Consider the following 14,971-nt stretch of genomic DNA (forward strand, 5'->3'; position numbering starts at 1 on the left):
CTTTGTCACTTTTTTCGAAACGATTCCCCAGCCAGGCAAAATCAAATTTTCAACGGTTGCAAAATATGTTTCAGTAAGGTTTGCGACATTTTCTGAGTATTTCAGTCATTTAAAACTACTCTACAAGTGGTGTCTTAGGACACGCCGTTCGGAATAGGAGGTAAGCTGTGGGTTCCATATAATTGAGCGTTGTCCCTTTTGGGATGTTTGTGAAACAATTATTATGTTATTATTTAAGCACACCAAGCTTAAATAATAACATAATAATTGTTTCACAAACAATTACGGTACCAGAATCCACAAGTTTACTTCTTACAATAAGTTTATTTGTTCCATAAAAAAAATTTTGATATGTGGAAAGCTAATTCCCAGGGGTGAAGGTGTAGGGTATTACATGGTCGGCCCCGTCCGACTATAGCCTTGGCTTACTTGTTTTAACTGTGGTATATTCTCCACTAGTTATTTTTTCTTTTATATTTTCAAAATTTTCCATATTTTCACTACTCAAACACAACCTTTCTATTGTAGAACACACACACAAATGATCACAACATTCGCTCAAGCGACCACAATGATCAAAATGAAACGCACAAGCGACCACAATGATCAAAATAAACGCACAAGCGACCACAATGATCACAATATTCGTACAAGTGACCACAAGCTTCAAAATGGCACGTTGTCACTTACAGTCAATCAAGCTTGTGATCGATGTGGTCAAGCCTATACAAGCCATCACACAATGACTCACTTGAACTAATTCATAACTGTGATTTGAATCATTCGGCTTAGTTTGTGCGAATGACTTGAATGAATCAATAATGTCTTAGTCTTGAAAAATGTCAGTTCATTTAAGACGGCACTTGCAGCACTTTAATCAGTACTTACCCTATAGGAATTTTGACGGCTGCACCATCCCGAGCGTATTGACCCAAAACGACTCTGGTTTGTCCTGACAGCTGGCGCTTCTCAGCTGCGATAGATGGTGGATGTTTTACAAGGACCGCATTCACACGATAACTGTTTACTGCATCTGCGACTGCATTCGTGTGAATGCTACTTAAACCTGGTTGAAAGGCTTGTTGATCTAGAGGTTCTCTCTTGTAACGTTAGACTTCTCTTTCTAGATTATGAAGACCCCCTGGCTGCCTGGGTCTGTGCTCTGAATTCTGCTATCATCGACCATGACATTCAACTCTATTGTTCCCAATTCTGCCTCCCAGGTAGTGAACAGAGTGGCCGTATATTTATTGGCTGGTAGGTATTTGCATATTCTTCGCGTGGAAAAAATGGTAAGATCAGACAAAAAGGAGTTCAGTCTTTCACAAATGTCGTCAGGGAAGGCACCTGACGCGAAGATAGTACAATCATTCGCATACGTTACGATCTCAATGCCGTCTGCAGCGTTTGGAATTCAGAAGAGATTTTCTTCACTCTACGTGTCTTGGATTTCTTGATCCTAAATTCTACGTACTACTGTCGTCCACACTTATAGCCCGTTTCCACGGTACGTCGTTCGTTCTCTATTCGTTGTTCGACCCATAACTACGAATAAATTACTTATTTCCCCACACAAAATTCTATGAACGAACGACGATTTTTCTACGTTGTTTGATTAGAAATACTCTCAGAACGACGAATAAGTATGTCCCATCCCTAACAAATAAGAGAATTTATCGAAAAAATTAATTATGACATGTCTAAATTCAAAATTGAAAAATTTGTTGAAAATACAAAAATTTTTAGAAAAAAGGAAAAAGGTGAATGAAAGTTAATGAACTAAACATTTTACATAGATGCATAAAGGGGAGTACACACTAACAGTCAAAACTGACAGTCAACGTACTTTAAGGACAATTTTCCGGCAAATAACAACTTTTATTTAGCTAAAAACGTTTGAAATACAATATCTACGGTATTATTTAGAGATTATAAAAGAAATTTTTTAATTAGGCTTTGATATTCACGAAATAGACTTCGATGACTGTCAGTTTTGCTTGTCAATGTGTACTATACTTAAGGAATTTGGTTGTGTTTCCTTCTTAATTCCACACACATTTCTTGTCCATTAGTTCAAAATCGCGTAAAAAATCGGAAACAAAAAGAAAACAAATAACTGAAAGTCTGTATACACAAACATTAGGTGTGTCTTTTTACGTAATAATTTGTAATAATTATTACAAAATTTTACTAAATGCTGTCTTTTTACACAAAAGTTCAGTAAAAGAGAGCGAAGTGAGAGAACAATTTTGACAGTTGTTTGCTGAGAAATTGCTAAAAGTTGCTGAAAGAATTTTTCCCAGCAACATTTAGCAACTGTGGAATACAACCTGGCTTTTGAATCTAAGGATCGCCAATTTTTTCTTGTCTCTTCGTGACCTGAGGAGGCGCTCGATAGTTCAAAAAAAAAAAAACATTTAGCAAGTTCGATCAGCTGTTTTTTAATCGTCTGTTAATGATCAGCTGCTCAATGTTTATCTTATTTTTGTGGCAAAATACTATAAATATTACGATTCAGCTATATTTATTGATTGTTTTATTAATATATTAATTACTTTTTATTTATTTTGCTTAAAATTGAGGAACTTTTTCATTGCTTTGGAGTTAGTTTTTCTTTCATGCATTGGCGCCAATGTTTTTGTTTTGGTTATCAACTGTTATCTTGCTAAAGTTTACTAAATGCTGTCTTTTTACTTTTTTCTCTATTTTCGTATCATAGAGTAAAATATCTCTTACTCTCTGAAAAGAAGTTATAGGCCGTTTACATATAAGCGGGTTAACCCAGTGGGTCTGGGTTTCAAATGCCATTTCCATTGCGTATACTTCAAATAAATCCTCATAAAGAAGGTTAACCCTGCAAAAAACTATAATATAAACGCCGTATTACTGAATAATTATTACTGAAAAAGTAAAAAGACACAACTATTGTTTTGACATGTCTCTCTCTCTTTAATTTTGAAAATAGAAACATATAAAAATATATTGAAAATACAAAATTATTTAGAATTTATAAAAAAAATGAATGAAATGTTTATAGTTAAACATAGAAGCATGATACAATGATACAAGGTAATCTCATTTCAAAAAACCGTCCTTGAGCTGTCACATACAACCATGCCTAAAAACAATATAAATGTTGTTTTTGTAATTGTATGTCAATGACAACAATAACAACATACTGACATACTATTTGTTTACGTTCTGTGAAATATTTGTTTATTTAAAGGAGAATTAAATATTTTCGTAATTTGAAAAAATTGGACAAAAGAAAATGTTGTGTGATGTGATAGAAATCGTGGCTAATGCGAATATATTAAAGTGCTGTGAAAATTCGCTAAAATCCTGTGTAAAAGAATGTTGGGAAATATCCATCGAAGCAGAAGAACGCCGAAAGCCAGCTGCCAAGGAAAACATTACACTGTTCCGGACGATGCAGTCACCCAAATTGATGCCATGATCTGGCATGTGGATTGAGACACACTATACGCTGCATTTGTTTTGTTTATGGTTATGACTGTTTGTGGTCCTGGTTACAGAATTTTTGAGTCTGGAACAGAGGAACCAGAACCTGTTAACTGAAATAATACATCAGCGAACATATGTATTTGGGTTGCTATAACAACAACCAATTGATGTGCCGTAACAAGCGTCAACCTTATGCTCACAGCGAACAAGCCGGTAAGTAATTGGGTTGGAAAGAAGATTAATGGGTTTATATTTATGCATTAAATGTGTGATGATTGTTACAGGTGAAACATTGCTGAATTCCCCGTGTCCGTGGTGGCGGAACTAACCAATGAGGGTGTTGACTAGCGGAACATGTTGAAATTGGCTCCTGGTGGCTATGTTAGTCGTTTTGTCATCTGCCGAATTTGCAGTCTTAACGAAGAGATCCAACCTTCCTCAACCCAAAATAGCTAACACAAATACAATAAACGGAGCGGTTAACCTAAATGTGCTAACAACACTTCCCTAATTAAATTGAAAATAAACAGCATAAATATTGTGTCATTTCGGGGTCCATACCTTCCGAAAGTTGTTTTCCCCTAGCAAAAAAATAAATAAAATGCTGTAGCCATGAATACTTTCCATTTATTTTATTGATAAACATCAATGATGCGATAATACATATCATCTACCTTGGACATTTCCTTGCGCAAAAATAAGATATGTATAATAAATAACACAAATATATACATTAACAAGTTATGTAGTTTGTATTAAATTAACTATTATTATTTAAAAGCCGTAATCCATCTTGGAACTGGATGTTCTCTCAATAGTTTTCGTGTCAAACAGCCATTTAGTTGGGTTACCGTAGGATTTATTGAGGTTTTGGTGATTATATGAGGAAGCAAGCAAGGCCCATGTTTGAGAGAAATATTACAATGAGCAAAGGCTGATACTGTCGTTCACTCCTTTCATTTATTGACATTTTAAAGCTTTTGGGCCAATATGGACTTGACCAAGAAACACATTGGGGGGTTATTCTGGACAAAAGTACAAAAGTTCCCTGCGAGTCTTGCCTTTCTGTCGTTACAACTTAAGGCAGAAAGCGAAAAACTCACGGGGAATTTTCGTTCAGAATAGCCCTAATTATATTGCTGTAAACGGGATCACAAGGAATACTTTTGGGAACAATTTCTAGTCCATCCTCGAACGTTTGGAAGATTTTGGGCCATTATCTCAAGAAGTATGTATATACTTGCCCACGAAAAAAATCCTGCATGCTGCGTCCAAACTGCACTTATGCCAAAGATTTTGCGTGGGAGACACCTAAGGGATGAGACCGATACAGTCTATCATCTATGCCAAGAAGAAATATTACGATGTGCAAACTGGTTCCTTACCCGTACGCACCATATCAGCGAAAAATATTGAATTTTTTTAGGGGTTGTGCCGGAAAATGTGGACTGATATGGATCATCCTCGTAATTGATCAAAGTTTGAACATTATATTACGAGGACCAAAATGTGGACCACATCGGCTGATCCGTTCGAGAGTTATCTTGCAGTCGGACGGACGAACTGGGATAATCGACTCCAAATGAAAAATTTATATTGAAAATTTGTAAATAATTGAAAATAAAATAAATTGAAAATGTAAATATAATTGACATATGTATGTGTGTTTTAACATATACATACAAAGTTTGTCAAAATCATTTTGTCAATGAAGGGACGGCATAGCGAATACAACTCTGTGTGCTGTGAGCGTGAGATTACCTTGTATCATTGTATCATGACATAGAAGATACATTTGAAGGAAAGTCTATTGCTTTTCCAATTCACTTAATGTAGATTTTATGTGTTTTCGATTCAAATTTTCGTAAAAACAAGGAAACAAAAATGAAGGAAATTTTGTTTATGTGTCTGTTAATTACGAATGGTGTCGTGGAAACGGGTTAATTCGTGTACTTCGTTCGACAGGCGAACAACGTAATTGAAACGCTCGTGTGAACATGACATTAAAATTTATTATCCAACGTTTCAAACTTGGACGGTGCGTAGTCTGCTCGATGACATCAAACAACGAGGGTGCTTGACAATATCAAAGGACTTTGCTAAATCAAGTGTCACTATCACTGTTCTATCGCACGGCTTGCTCTGAGTGAGTCCTCGGCTAATATGGAGATGGCCTTCAGCGCAGTTGTTGTGCTGCTTACTGATCCTATGCTATTGATCGGCAACTGGAATGTTATTTCTGATCCTGGAAGAACTAAAGCCACAAGGGTCCTTGCAACGGGTGAGAAAAACGAAATCAGTTTGTAAGATTCACCTTTGCTGGCATCCTTGCCAGGCTTCAGCAGCTGGCATATTTTCCAGACTTCGGGAACGATGTGTTTGGCAAGCGACAGGTTGAGAACTTAAGTGAGGAACATGACTTCCGGCCGTCCCAGCTGTTGCAATCTAAACACCGCCGCTGCACGCAACAGAGTTTACTTCCTCCGCAACAGGTTTTGATTCATCTTACAAAAGGATTTTACTTCCCATCAGTGCAGTGCGGATTTCGACATTGACTCCAACTGCAGATTACTATTTCGTGAATTTTATTTTACAACGTTTTGGAAATGTTTGTTGTTTTGTAGGGATCTACAAATCGACTTGTTGAGCAGGGTTCTCTAGAGCAGGCAAGGAAACTTTTATAATTGGTCTGTTCCTTTACTTTTAAAAATGGTAATTGTTTCAAAAATGGTAAAAGTGGCGAACTGCTCTCATATAAATTGTATGCTTTTAGAAGTAAGGAAACACTTTGCGGGTAAAAACTGGTAACCTCAGGCACGTAAAGGAACACGACTAATACCAAAGAGTGCAGTCCGACTCTACTTTTAGCTCAATGATTGGGACGGACTTCCTAGCATAATAAATCTTACATTGCTTTAAACCAGGGACAAGCTTCTTTGCTTAGATCGTATAGTGAGGGCGCCCACTGAGTTGTTTTTGCGTTTGCTTCTCTCTCTCACGTACAGTGTAATTGAATGAAAACAAACAAAAACATAATGTGGTTTTTGCTTTTTTCATTCATACGTTCATACATGTCTTCGCTTTGGTTGTATTTCTGTGGTCGCCGCTGCTTTAAACGTACATATTTTGTTAAATAAAAGAATATATACATACATGTGTAAAAATAAAAACACAAAATTCATCTCTATTGGATCGATGGAATTGGTTCAAATGCTGATGAAACGATCGGATCTTTCACGACTTCCTTCGAATGGTAAAAATGTTCATGAGAGAGCAATTTTGACACTCTTCTCTTTTACCACCATTAAAAAAGTAAAGGAACAAAGCAATAATGTGTCAATCGCATTGAATTTATGTCAAATTTTGACATCTTATGTTACCAAAAACGGCAGTTGATGCTACCTTCTTATTGTATATTAGGGTTCGATGTATATTAGGGATATATATTTTTATTTTTTTTATTTATTCGTTTATTGCGATTAAAGCTTTTAAGCCAATAAACATCGCAATGCGCAAAACTACTACAAAATCATATTCTGCATAACAAAAAATCTTAAAACTATTATTAAGTAATTAAAAAATTAAGTAATTAACAATTTTTAAGCAAAAACAAAATATAGTTTAGGCTCCCCAGCCATAAATAAATAAATACGTATCAAATTACATCTATTGCTGATGGTTCACCATCAAATCAATGCCAGAGCAAGCAAAATCTACTCAGCAACATCAGCCGACGCTGCTATAAAACATCATTAACATACATATATGTGTCATGTCGAACCTACTATGGTTCAGCTGGTCTGAGAGCAAAGCTTTCAAACTTGTTACGAAATACTCTTCGGGAAAAAGAAAATTGACGTAGCTCAGTGGGGAGTTCGTTCCACAAACGCGCAGAGCGAACAATAAATGATATTTCGTAAACGGATGAATAAAATCGTGGATAACGTAATTGTGTATTCCTAGTAGATCTGAAAAAACACAGTCTTTCTCATAGAACAGGTAGGTCCAAAAGCACAGATTTGCAAAGAAATGATATAACACGTTCTTTAACATATATTTTAAAGGGAACTCCAAGAAAGTTACAGGCATGAGCAGAAACATGTTGAGATCTACGCAAATTGTAGACAAATCTAAGTCTTTCTAGTTTATCAATATTCTCTTCCGTTGTACCAGAAATGACTTCTATGCCATAAGATATAATAGACATTAACATGGAATAAGCTAAGTTTCTCTTAATACTAAATGGCAAAAACAGTTCTGTAGAATACAACCTTCGAAGTATACTTATTACCCTAGGGTGGGTATAAGTCATCAATATGGGCAGAAAAATCCAGCTTTGAGTCTATAACAACTCCTAAACATTTTAATCTGTCAACAAAACCAACCGTTGAGCCATCAATCTGTATATTCATACTACCATCCATTAGAGTTGTGTCGTTCATGAACGAACCGGTTCAAAGGAACGAATCCGTGAAAAGAACGAACGAATCCGTATCCAGATCATTTTTTTATATCGTTCATTTAGATCCACGATGGACGAGTCATTGCTGCTTACAAAACAAAACCACCACCATTAGCTTTGCATACACACAAGCAAGCAAAAAAAAACAAATGCATTGGTTTTGCAGTCAAACTCTAAACAAACGCTGCGTTAGCGCAAGCAGCACAAATTTCCACACAAAACAAACAATGATTGAGAGAGCTACTCTCGCTCAGTAACAACACATCTCGGTCATATCTTTCTTTTGCATCATTCGTTCATCTGGTTCTTTCATATCAAATCCAGAAACCAAACCACCCCCCATTAGCACACAATGTGTCATTCGTGAACGAACATTTTCAAAAGAACGATTCGGTGAAAAGAACGACGGAGTCATATGCAGCAGAGAACGAACGACTGTATTGTTGAACGAAAAAGAGCCAACGAACGAACTAAACGACCCGGATCTTTTTGGTGAACGGAATGAAAAAGATCGATCCGCTCAATGAACGAGATTGCCCAACACTACCATCCATACGCCATATTGGACCGAATAGCATGGCTTTAGTCTTAGAAGCATTTACAATCAATTTGTTGTTTCGCAGCCAATTTGAAATGGCGCATAAGTTAATATTTACATTATCTTCCAATTGAGCAACAGATTTCCCATTAAAAAATAAATGTATGTCATCTGCATACAAAAAAGGACGACAGGCATTGCCCAGAACACAACTACCAAGAACAAATTTAGAAGAACAAATTTATTAATCAGAAAAAAACTATTTCCCATAAAGACTCTTCATATAAATGACATGTAACCTCCTCCAGGTTCGAACGACGTGCCGCACACTAAAAACACCGCTTATAAAGGCGGTACAGCATTTGTTAATATGGTGTAGTATTTTGATAAGTTTAAAAAAATAAAGCCCTAATAAACATGTTTTTTTATTTCAAAAACAAGAGATTGAAACAGTTTCTCCTTTTTCAATGAATTTCCAGCGACCTCAAACATATTTGCAAGGATTTTACTTTCTGCGAGAAATAATGCATTTGGTGGAATGATATGGAAACATTCAAATTGAAAATCTAACGAGTTTTCATTTAGGTTTTCCAAAATATTCAATCAAATGTGGAAAAATTTAATTTTTTAAATTCCAATAATTTATAGACATTTCCTTATTTTGTTTACGTTTATATTTGACACTAACGTTACAAACAAAAACAAATTCCTATCTGATTGTTGTTGAGTTGTATTTGTTGTAGTACTTATAATACTTATAAAAAATTGTATAAATTTTAAATAAAGCTGATAGTATTGTTCCCTACTTGCAAAAATCTACATATTTTTCAAAACCATACACATACATACACAATTTGTGTATATTGATTTGAAGGAATAAGCAAACCAATAGAAACAAGTGAGCCAAGGCTATAGTCGGGTCGGGGCCGACTATGTGATACCCTACACCACTACCCCTGTTCATAAGCTTTTGACTAATAAAATTCAAAATATTAAAATTGGGATAGCTTTGCGCCTTTGCTCTGAATGTCTTCATTAACACAGGTAAATTTTTTTGAAACGCATTTAAGTTCATCGACATCGAAATAAAACGTTGGTCTTTTTTCCAAATATTTTTTTTCACATTTTGACCCCTGAATAGTATCCGACCATTATCAAAAATCAAAAGGTTTTTTCCTCTGTGGGACCCCCAATAACACCCAAAATTTCGTGACGATCCAATTAAAATTGCGACCTGTAGCGTGATTTCCAAAAAAGTGGAAAAAACGTTGTCTTTTTCTCCAAATAAGTTTTTTGCCCATTACGAGCCCTAAATATTATCCGACCATCACCAAAATCAATAGGCTTCTTCATCTGTGTGACCCCCATTAATCCTCAAAATTTCGTGACGATCCGATCAAAATTGCGACCTGTAGCGTGATTTCCAAAAAAGTGGAAAAATGGGATGTATTACCGACTATTACGATATCTCCGTTATTTGGTCACCTGCGCCGACCTAGTTTACATCATTGTAAACATGGGATCTTCTACTTTCATAGCCAGGTTTTGCTTTTGGAAAGTCCGCAACCAAAGCTGTGATATTCGTCATTACAATTAAAATCGCAAAAATTAAAATTTGGGTTTTATTTGCGAGTATTGTGATATCTTCGTTGTTTGATTGATTTGATCATTAGAAAGGTGATATTTTCTACTTTAATTGTCAGGTTTTGCTTTTGGTACAACCCGTATAGACGTTGAGATATTCGCTTTGGAAAAAAACGTTGTCTTTTTATCCACATAAGTTTTTTGCCCATTCCGAACCCTAAATATTATACGACCATCACCAAAGTCAATAGGCTTCTTCCCCTCCGGGACCCCCGTCAACATCCAAAACTTCGTGACGATCCGATCAAAATTGCGACCTGTAGCGTGATTACAAGGTTTAGATGGACAGACGGACGGACGGACTGACGGACGGACACACATAGCCAGATCGACTCAGCTCGTCGAGAAATTCATTTTGGTATATATAAGTATGGGTCTACGACCATTATTTCGATGCGTTACAAACTTTTTGGCCAAAACCAACTTATAATACCCTCCCCACATAGTGGTGTAGGGTATAAAAATTGTAATCAGCTGTTTGCTATGCCCTACCTTGTAATGATTCTACCATGATTTGACCCACATAGACAATGTGTATACGTAATTTCAATGCATTTTTGCTGATGTGGACGCAAAAATTAAATGGCGTAAAGCGGGATACACACGATGAGTTTTGACTGTCAGGTTTGCTCAAAAAATCGATTGCTTGCCAGTGTGGCCGTTCATTTTTCAGTCATCAGGCAACCACAAAGTATTTTGTGGTTGCTGGACAGTGACACTTATGGCCCCGGCACATACGATCCGTTGCGAGTCGCGTCGCGCGTTAAAAACAACAATCATATGAAAAATGTGTAAGTGATACCCCAAGTTTGTTCTAGAATTTTTCATGTGGTTGTTGCAACGCGACGCTCAACGCGCCGTATGTGCCGCGGCCTTTATCGATATTTCCTAAAAATCGACAGTCAAAATAGATTGTGTGTACACCTCTTAAGGAAAATTCCCAATGCTGCACACATTAGCGTCTGTATAATGTCCCCGGCACATACGGTTCGTTGTGCATCGCGTCACGCGTTATTAACAACAACCACATGAAAAAAGTATAAGTGATGCCAAGTTTGTTCTTGAAGTTTTAATGTGGTTGTTGTAACGCGACGCTTAACGGACCATATGTGCCGCGGCCTTAAGGATGGAAAATTTCAGCACATATGTCATCGATGGATAGTGTAAACTACCTCTACGAATGACGTAATTAAACGGACTGTGGATCGAACCCCTTCTGTCTATAAATTACCTAGGAAAAAGTTATATTTGGAGATAGCTCTTCAATAAATAAAATTTCATTTAAAAATAATTAACAATATTCTTTTTTATTTACAACATATACAAAAATTTTGTGCAAACTATTTGCAGTTTTTCTCCGTTCTAATTCATAATTAGTTATTGTGAATGTATTTTAGCATAGTATGTACTAACAAAAAATGATTATAGATTAACTTAAATCATTAACTAAAAACAATAACAATAAGCAAATATTACACACAGCTATCGGTATAGTTTTGTATCCAAAATGTTTAATGGGGAAACCTCATGTAGTTCCACCAAAAAATCCATACAAAACATTATAGGTACATCCTGATGATAACGACTAAAACTAATAGCATCAAACCCAATTTAGATTTAGGGGGTTCAGTATTTGTTTCCTTACTGATTTCTCATTTTCTCACTGTACTGTTCAACATTATAGTGATAGAAAAATGATTTACTATATTCGAATGTCGAAATCATTATAGCACATGCAGGTGCTACTTTAAAGAGCCGTGGTCCCAAACCGGCAAATAGACCAGAAAGACCGTTGGTGGCATAAATTGTGGCCAGGCGTTTGCTCAAACTGGCGGTGGGTAATTTGGTAGCAGGTTTATCTGAAAGAAATAATAGAAATAATACATGTTAAGAGTAATACTCGTAGTTGGTTTTATTTTTTAAGTCTAACCGAGCTTTAGTCGTGGGGTTTATTTGGAATATTTAGGAAATTGTTTTTGGCAACTGTCTAATCTTTAATCGCGGAGTTTTTAAAACTATTATTTAAATCTTTACTTATTAAACTAACTACATATTTGAGTTATATTCGTGGCTATTTATAGATTATTTTGTAAAAAACTATCTAATCTCATATCGTAATTTTTTAGGTCTATCAGCGTTATATAAAAGTCTTGGGTCAGTTTTAGTCAGTCTATAAAGGGAGTTATTGAGAGACTAACTGTAGACTAGAGATTCTTGATCTGCTATCAAGGGTTAAATTGGACGGACTTTGATAGTGTCTACACTAAGCCGTAATCAAACTTCAATGGGCGATTACTGCTTTCAGCCCTACAAATCACTGGGACCGAATGATATAGTACCAGCAATGATTCAGACCTTATCGGAACCGGTGCTTATGACAGAGATTTTTAAGACTGCCTGCTTTTCTCGTCTATGGAAGAAGGTAAATGTGTGAAGGTAAAGACGATGAAAACTGTTGTTGCGACCATCTGAAAACCAAGGTGGTGGCTTATGCTGATGATGTAGTAGAGCTGATAAGTGCCACGTTTCGCATATCTTTAACATCGCTCATTGAAATTCCAGATATATCCCATCGAAAAACTTAGCGACTCAGGAAGTCAGGAGCAAACGAACTAGGACTATTTATAAGGTGCTGCTCACGAGACAGTTCTATCTAGTCATCCCAATAATCACATTGGATCCACCGCCTAGGTAGATCCAGAAACCCAAGTCCAAACAAAGTCTCAAACGAACATGCCCCAGCTATTGCCCTATCTTTTTGGCAATCAGTGTATTAAAAATAAGTATTTTCGCTTTAGTTTAACTTTTGAAACAAGAACAAAATATAGACCCTTGGAAACTGCAGAGTCATGCCGTCATGCACTAGAATTTCATTGATATGATTCTATTAGTAAAGAAGTAGAATCTTGCAAATACACACACTTCTTCGTGAATATTAGTTTATATTACTCTAACATTGTAATACTAAAAATATTGCAATAAAAATTGGGTAAAGTATATAAAAAAAACTTTGGTGTAGACTATCACACATTTTGCGCCCTTGTATCAAACTCATTCATTATGTTTTTTCCAATTGTTAATTGACTAATAACTCTACAATAAACGCTGTACTTATCAACTACACATTCACTCACCTGCAAATATAACTTTTTCGCCAAATTCAATTTGTTCATGTGTCTTAACAACATCGAATGGTGTTGTTACTGTTGCCGCTATCTATTGTTGTGAATACAAAAAAGATATTTTTTAACAAATACACAATAGATAAGCATTGTAATGCATAACGTCATCTACAATTCCATGACAATTTATCATACATTAATTTCAGCAACTTACCGACCCGGATACAGCACCAGCTATAAAACTAAATGTGAATTTTGGCTCAATCACACCATAATGCGATTTTATAGATTCATACGATGCCCAATAAATGCCCGAAAAGGGTACATCACGTAGTATAGTGGGACGTAGACCACGCCACAGACCCCATATGCCTTGTGATTGTATCACATTTCGTATGGCGGTTGTCATTTGGGCATATGTCATTTTTTCCGATTGCATTTTGGTGCGTATAAGCTCAACAGGATTCACAAATGTTACAGCACATATGCGGGCCGTAACACCAGCTAACAGCGGCACCATTAGGGGAATATCACGACCCCTAGGTGAACCTTTAACTTCGGCCAGGTACTTATAGTGGAATTCTAGAAATTTTGATTTAAATTGTTCATAGCCAACAAAATAGATAATGGTGGATGGAAGAGCTGATATTAAGGTGGGACCCAAACCAGACCACAAGGAACGTAAACCCTCAGTGCGGCTTATGTGGAAAAATGCATCCTACACAAAAATTGTGTTTTATTATTTTTAATAATCGAGAGGAACATTTCATATGTTGTACTTACAACAGTGCCTGTTAAGGGTTTAATAGGTTTGACATCAGGAAATGATGCCTTGGCATCACAGGGACACAAGTGATCCATTAAGCCATTGCAGTATAGAAAGCATTTATTAGACATTTTGGCTTGCTGGGCCTGCAAACGGGTTTTGATAACATCCAAGGGTGTCACTAAAGGATAGCAAAGAAACATGAAGTCTCCATAAAAAATTGCAATTGCAAAACAACTTACTAAAACATGCTGTCAACATTGCCCCTGTGCACGCTGATGCGACTTGCTGCACCGGTCTTATATTAAATCTAGGATCATCTAATCTTGCATTGGCCTTTGTAGCACCCATAATAATAACTTCGGATTGTCCAACATCCACCCGTTGTATTGGCAAAACTTTGCTATTGTCATTTATCATTGTTATTTTGTCGTTTTTCATTTGGAAATTTCGTCAGCTAATGCAAATTACAATCTGAAATTATAAGACGTGTAAGTACGTGGAATTAATAATAACTCAAATATACCTACGTTCTATTCCTTGGGTCATTGGTTTATCTTCCGAGCAAGTTACTTAAATTGCCAATAAAAACATATTTCCTCCTAAGTCGTTCTGTTCAACAATACAAACTAAACTATTTTGACAGAACAATTGAACATGTGTGTAATTTGACATCACAATAACAGTGGAACCATAGTAAGTATTTATATCTATATACATATGTGGCCTATTTATAAAGTGGTAAAAGTCGTAAAAGTTGTAAAAGTCGTAAACGATTTTCATACAAATTGTGTGCACGGGAACGAAAAATGTGTAAAAGTGGTAAAAATTGTAAAAACTTTTTAGTTCTGGAACAGAGCTATGTACATTGGTTACCCAGCTGATTGTCCGTGTTTAGACTTTAAACTGGAATGGCACATTTTCTTCTCAATTTCTTTTAAAATTTCCTTGCAGTTTAGACACGCAAATAATAG

General features: G+C 36.0%; 1 protein-coding gene and 2 long non-coding RNA genes across 3 annotated transcripts; 1 reads left to right on the top strand and 2 right to left on the bottom strand.

Moving 5' to 3' along the window:
• The first annotated feature begins 3,106 nt into the window (after window positions 1-3,106).
• On the top strand, window positions 3,107-4,082 carry LOC141400087 (uncharacterized). The gene is made up of 2 exons (XR_012412078.1): window positions 3,107-3,678; window positions 3,750-4,082. It is a non-coding gene; the product is annotated as an uncharacterized lncRNA (long non-coding RNA).
• LOC141400085 (uncharacterized) lies at window positions 4,079-6,380 on the bottom strand. The gene is made up of 2 exons (XR_012412077.1): window positions 5,780-6,380; window positions 4,079-5,719 (listed from the first exon to the last, which is right to left on the bottom strand). It is a non-coding gene; the product is annotated as an uncharacterized lncRNA (long non-coding RNA).
• A 5,009-nt stretch (window positions 6,381-11,389) lies between these two features.
• Window positions 11,390-14,646, bottom strand: LOC141400088 (solute carrier family 25 protein Shawn-like). Its single transcript, XM_073979513.1, has 6 exons — window positions 14,528-14,646; window positions 14,240-14,471; window positions 14,015-14,178; window positions 13,446-13,949; window positions 13,244-13,325; window positions 11,390-11,968 (listed from the first exon to the last, which is right to left on the bottom strand). The coding sequence occupies exons 2-6, from the start codon at window positions 14,436-14,438 to the stop codon at window positions 11,751-11,753; spliced, it is 1,167 nt and encodes a 388-aa protein (XP_073835614.1). The 5' UTR covers window positions 14,439-14,471; window positions 14,528-14,646; the 3' UTR covers window positions 11,390-11,750.
• Window positions 14,647-14,971: the final 325 nt, after the last annotated feature.

Source organism: Musca autumnalis, unplaced genomic scaffold, assembly GCF_047663935.1.
Source record: "Musca autumnalis isolate F117 unplaced genomic scaffold, ASM4766393v1 scaffold_3, whole genome shotgun sequence".
Taxonomy (NCBI): Eukaryota; Metazoa; Arthropoda; class Insecta; order Diptera; family Muscidae; genus Musca; species Musca autumnalis.